This window comes from Mercenaria mercenaria, chromosome 5, assembly GCF_021730395.1.
Source record: "Mercenaria mercenaria strain notata chromosome 5, MADL_Memer_1, whole genome shotgun sequence".
Classification (NCBI taxonomy): Eukaryota; Metazoa; Mollusca; class Bivalvia; order Venerida; family Veneridae; genus Mercenaria; species Mercenaria mercenaria.
The window spans coordinates 4,425,565-4,432,190 of NC_069365.1; the positions used below are offsets into that span (position 1 = coordinate 4,425,565).

General features: G+C 35.3%; 1 protein-coding gene across 2 annotated transcripts; it reads left to right on the forward strand.

The window, feature by feature from the left end:
• Positions 1-399: 399 nt before the first annotated feature.
• LOC123558752 (period circadian protein-like) lies at positions 400-5,440 on the forward strand. Of its 2 annotated transcripts, none has more exons than XM_053544808.1 (4): positions 400-563; positions 2,415-2,466; positions 2,947-2,997; positions 4,971-5,440. In XM_053544808.1, the coding sequence occupies exons 2-4, from the start codon at positions 2,415-2,417 to the stop codon at positions 5,150-5,152; spliced, it is 285 nt and encodes a 94-aa protein (XP_053400783.1). In that variant the 5' UTR covers positions 400-563; the 3' UTR covers positions 5,153-5,440. The 2 variants fall into 2 exon arrangements, with proteins under 2 accessions (XP_053400783.1, XP_045206555.2); XM_045350620.2 differs by having other exon boundaries at positions 404-563; positions 4,968-5,440.
• The last annotated feature ends 1,186 nt before the right edge of the window (positions 5,441-6,626 follow it).

Here is a 6,626-nt window from a genome sequence, read left to right on the forward strand (position 1 = left end):
GTCCTTCCATTCGGACTCCAGTGTATATGTAAATGTTGCTGCTGCGGCTGCTATGTACTTCTAAGTAATTGAATGTGACAGTATAGTTAAGTTTTAACAAAGAGTTGACATGTCTTTACTGACTGAAGGCGCCACTTCTTCTGACACCTTAACTGGCGAATAATGAGAACACGCACGACACAATATGACACAAGTTTGTGCAAGGGCATGTACATGTTGTCAGCGAAATATCAAATATTTTATGCAAGATTCAGGTATCGAAAACAAATATAAACAAATCGAATGAGCATTATCAGTGTAGGTCAATATACACCCGTAAAACATGATCAATTAATCTTTCGACCACTCAAAGTTTCTTTCAAGCAAATGAATTCAAACTTCTTTATCAGGATTTCAGGCTAGGCAGTGGCAGTTTTATTACTGATACCATTGTAGCTAGGGAAGACTTATCTTTTGGGGACTTTTAGCAGATATAACATTAAAAGGAATCTTCATCTTTTACATTTGTATTAAATCGAAAAGTCCGTCGTTTTCTATTTCGAAGACTGGATTACATTTAAAAGGTACGAAATGAGATTTTTTACCTATCGCCTTTCATTAAAATATTTCAATGGTTTATTACGTTGAATTAAACTTAATATTTTAAGAAAAATACAGAGACTAGATGTTTGTTTAGTACCTATCCACTCGTTATATACATGGATTTCAATTTATTTTACTTCTGTTCTGAGTTTGAACGCGAATGGATATGAATATGTAATAGGGTAAAATTAGAAAGTATAATTTTATCAAGCGGCCGCTTTCTTTGTGAAGTTTCCTTAACTGAAAGGGTGGGTAATTTATATGCTTTCCACGAACAAAAGCGTGAGAAAAATGTAGGTCGTACTAAGGTCTAGTTAATTCAACTGTTCACCCTCATGGAAAGCACGCTACTTTAGACATCCTTCGGTTTTCAAACATAAAATAGAAGTGAAATTGCTTGTCCTTTATTTTGTACAGCTTTGTACAGCTGTGGAATTCATATTGCATATTTTATTTTACCCATTTCCCTCCCAACTCACCAAATTCCACTGTTCGCCGAAATTGCAAATAAGATAAAAACCCTTTTCTACCTATCGCCAATGTTTTCAGTTCTCTATAAATATTTAACTTTCTGTCCGAACTAATGTAGTTTATGTTGATCTGTATTGTTCCCAAACCATATGGTTGTATTTCCTGAAACATCCGGTGAAAAAAAAGTTCTGTTCTGTTCTGTTCTGCTCTGCTCTGTTCCCTTTTCCTGACATTTATGAACATTATCATTCCATATGTCTGGATCGAAGTATATGTAGTTAATCTGTAAATATAAATCATGTAAATTACAAATCAACCAGTTCTTAGTTTCTCGATTAAATCTGACGTTAAATGGGAGCAAGAATTTAAGCTTTTATCATATTGCGCATTAAGATAAGAACACCTACATCTGTGCTAATAACTAGTCATATCCGGGAAAACATGATTTATTTGCCTCCAAAGTGAAATAAATTGCGATTTTAACTATATGCTCAACAAGTTAAAGCGATACTTTTAAAACAAACTTGGAATCATGGAGATATTCGGTTAGAATATATATTTTTTACATCAAATTGAAAAGGAGAAATTGATTTTTACTGTCATATCTGCTAAAATATTGAAAAATTAAAAGACATGATTTATATTAACCATTGAAAATAGTATCCTATATATTTTTCTTTAAGTTTTATCAGTCGGGAAACCTATATTGATTATCGCAACCTACTATGATTATATCAAAAGAGCGATCATATAAAAACTGGTCATCGCTGTTCTGTTTGTATTGAGCGGGCGCTGTGGTCTAGTGATAACACTGTGTGACTATGAAACCAGGGGTCGTGAGTTCGAGCCCCCGCTCCTCTAACTTAATAATTTTTAACATTGGGATAAGAGTCCCTTGTATTGGTGCTTTACACCTGACACGCTAAGGATCGAACCTGTTTGTATTACGTACACAGAAAAGCGAAGATAACATTGAGGGCATTTGTCTTAGACAAGGTTACATTAAAGTAGATGTAATTCTAGACTTGAATTGATGTTATTTAAGTAGTTTATTACTTTACAAGTATTATGTATAAAAGTATAACGATGCTATTTGTTGTTCTTGACTATTTTCTAGTATCTAACATGATTCGTCTGAAGACCTAGATAAACAGTATATCAAGATTCATCTATTTTACAGATTTTCTGTACATGATACAACTTAAATAATAAATTTTGCCCTAACTCAAAGTGTCAGATTGTGTCATAATAAAGTTTTTTCTTAGAATGTTGACCTTATTCTAGAGGTGAGTATACTAATAGATTAACGCATTTATCAGCTCCGATCGAATTTTCTCAGTCGAACCTTTTCTGTTTTTCAGATGAAGATTCTATTTAGCAGTCTATTCCTCGGAATCTGCCTGTTGGTGTTAGGTGAATAAGTTAAAGATGTTTATTTGTTACCAATAATATAAAATCTATAGTTAACTCACACCTGTTTAAAATATTTATCAGAGAGACAAAAGCTATTAGGGGTCAGGTCAGGAACAATGATCTGAACACCGCTCGACCAAGCAACATCAAAATGAAACATATTTGTAGACATAGAATATGACTAAAATATTTGAAGGAGTATGGTCTAGAACAATTTTCAGTTGATGCCATTAGCAGGGTGTATTTAGGGATGTTCACCTAACAACAGGTTTTGCCTTGAATAACCATCGTTTTGTCTCCTCAGTCTTTAACATTGTTGTATTTCCGTGGTAAAATCAAGATATGGAAACTGAATGGAACTTTATGTATTGAGAGATAGGAAATACATTAAATTCTTTGTATTAAATTAAAGTTAATTCAGATATTATTCAATTAACGTAAGGTTATGTTGAAATTCGATCTGATCACTGATTGTTACAGTTTCAGAGACAGAAAGTTCAACAACAGTAAAGACAGCAGCTCCAGCTGCAGGTAAATATATGTCAAAACATTTAAAGAAATTTAAATGCCTTAAAATAAGAATGTCATTACCCTGAGTGAGATACTCAGCGTTTATTTCATATTTGAAAATATTAACATTTATATACAAAGTATCCATGTACACATCAAACCAATATGCTGTTCTTTGTGATAAGTTTAAAGTCTCATTAGTTTGTAGTAAAAGAAAAACAGTACGATCGCGTTGTGCCATAAAAGAAATAATATATTTACCAACGAGCTAATTTCCAGATGTAGTATATTTATCAAAGTGACTTCTAGCTTAGTTTCGAAAATCAACAAATTGAGATGCTTAATGACATTTTTTTTTGGACATCAATAATACATTCACACAATAAAAGTGCATAATATTACAAACAATGTAATATTACAAACAAACAAAAAACAACCATAAGTGTTCTTTTTGATATTAAAGGATACAAAGATTCTTAGGTTTCGAAACAGATAGATTGTGAAATGTCGCGTACTAAATGGCTCCATTCAGAGATAGCTCCTGGTGGAGCTGTATTCGGAGCACGTATTCGTATGTAGCTCATGTGGAGCTATGTTCTCCGCCGTATTTAACTTGTTACGACCGTCTTCTGTATTTCATATGAATTACCTCCCTTTAAGGGATTATTTAGAAAAAAGGTTGCAAAATACCTTCTGCTAGGCGGTCTTCTGTGGCTATTACAAATGAAAATGAAACAAGTAATTGAGACACAGGCTCTCAACATTGATAGCCACTTAATAGTGTAGTGTATGCGGATTTCAAACCTGTTGAAATGTCAGCCATGTTCAGGTCTCACATACATACGATATTGAAAGATATTATATTTTTTTAGGATGTGGATGCATCGTATTGTGTAGGTTACCGGTATGGCTGGTTTAGGCGAAGGTGCCGTATTTTCAGGGTTATGAGATGTGCATACACTGCACTCTGTTGCGGACATATGTTCGTACGAAACTCCCTTTTTAAAACCAGAGTAGTTATACACGGAATGCCTGTAGCTCTGTTCCTATGGCTCCTCGGTCTCTGTATGCAACATAGACCACGTAGTTGCTAATTCATTTCATATATTGAGATTTTTTTCTAAAACTGAAATAGACCATGAAATAGCCCGAATCTGCATTCTGCATTCAATAAAGTGCTCTTGGATCAGCATTCACATTATTATTATATACCTATATAAATTCTGTAAGAAAATCGGCTTGTATTTCACAATTAAATATGAACAGGCAGAAAAAGTCTGAATTGTACCTTTTGAATTCCGTATTGTACCTTCCGTATTGTATGCTGCTGGACTACTTTCATTAATATGCAAGACATGAAACTGTTCTATAAAAAGCGCATAGAAAAACTTAACTTACTTCCATTTTGATATCGATATGCATTAAGATTTCGTTCAATATAAAAAAAAACAACAAAAAGGTAGAGGTATATAATAAAATGGCCATGATAACAGTAGCCAGATCTGGGATTTTGTATTCAGCTCTCGTGGATTTTGCAAGGTCGGATCACACTCGGCGCGCCACTCGAGCCGAATACAGCATCCCAGATCGAGCTACTGTTATAATAACCCTATTATATGCAGCAAGCTCCAATGACAAACTTAGCCATCGGCATCCGATTTTATATAGTATGGATAAATGCCAGGCTCGACCACAGGCATTTGATTGTCTGAAGCAATCAACCTGCCGAATCAACGTTAGATGAATAGCGTATATATTATTCTATTAGAATGAAAAATCTATTTTATTTGAGGTTGACTGAAATAATGTGTAATTTATAAAAACAATGTTACATTCTGCCAAAAATCCGAGTCACAAACTAGTTCTTTTTGTGCCGTGAGTGTGAGTGTGCGTGCGTGCGTTCGTGAGTGCGTGCGTGCTGTCACAAACACAGTTTTATGAAAACATCTAGTATCATAATAAAAAAACAAGTTATGTTCAAATGTTCACAGCAGGCAGTGGCACTGGCACTGGCACGGGAGGCGGCGGCACGGGGACTGGTACAGGAACGGGGTCTGGTTCTGGTAGCAGCGGAGGTGGAGGTGGTGGTAACGGAGCGAACGGGATTTCAGCCGGATCAGTATATAAGTGGACAGGATTGTTCATAGCCACAATGTTTTTGTTCAAAGTTCTCTAATTTCTGTAACAAAACAATCTAGATAACACACGTTTTTTTATGATATCGCACGCTACTCTATACGTGTGATTGATAACGTATGTAAAACTCATTAACGAGATGTGACTATTTAAAACATTGAATATCGAATGTAACTTCTTATTCTTTCTTATTCAAAGCTGTCATGTAGGACATTTGAATCATATGGGCGGATATTACATGTTATTGTAATAATGATGCTCAATTTTTATTATACATTTGTAATCAGCTTGACTACTTAGTAAATAAATACAATGTACGTTATACCAACAGCGGTTTTTCTTTTATCTTACCTGTAAGCCAAGTTTGAAATAACCATAATGATAACACCATTAATTACTTCGTTTAGTATCAGCTCCGCCATATTATACTGGTATATTATACTGTTTCTGTCTACAATGCATGTGTCAATGCACTGTTTTATTACGAACAAAAGAACGTAAAAATGTGTTATTTTTAAATGTTGTTCAACTTCAACTGTGTTTCTTCCAACAATCAACTTTGATTATAACCGGAAGGTCGGGGTCACTAGTAAAATCTTACTATGATACAAGAGTGTTCAATTAGTTAAAAGGAAAATCAAGATGATTGTGTTAGAACATGTATGCAGCTAGGCTGTTAGCGAAGCACTGAAGGCTTGTACTAGCCTTGATCTTGTACAACGTGATTAGCGAAGCACTGAAGGCTTGTACTAGCCTTGATCTTGTACAACATGATTAGCGAAGCACTGAAGACTTGTACTAGCCTTGATCTTGTACAACATGATTAGCGAAGCACTGAAGACTTGAACTAGCCTTGATCTTGTACAACATGATTAGCGAAGCACTGAAGGCTTGTACTAGCCTTGATCTTGTACAGCGTGATTAGCGAAGCACTGAAGGCTTGTACTAGCCTTGATCTTGTACAACGTGATTAGCGAAGCACTGAAGACTTGTACTAGCCTTGATCTTGTACAACATGATTAGCGAAGCACTGAAGACTTGTACTAGCCTTGATCTTGTACAACATGATTAGCGAAGCACTGAAGACTTGAACTAGCCTTGATCTTGTACAACATGATTAGCGAAGCACTGAAGGCTTGTACTAGCCTTGATCTTGTACAACATGATTAGCGAAGCACTGAAGACTTGTACTAGCCTTGATCTTTTACAACATGATTAGCGAAGCACTGAAGACTTGTACTAGCCTTGATCTTGTACAACATGATTAGCGAAGCACTGAAGACTTGTACTAGCCTTGATCTTGTACAACATGACTGAAGGCTTGTACTAGCCTTGATCTTGTACAACATGATTAGCGAAGCACTGAAGGCTTGTACTAGCCTTGATCTTGTACAACATGATTAGCGAAGCACTGAAGGCTTGTACTAGCCTTGATCTTGTACAACATGATTAGCGAAGCACTGAAGGCTTGTACTAGCCTTGATCTTGTACAACATGATTAGCGAAGCACTGAA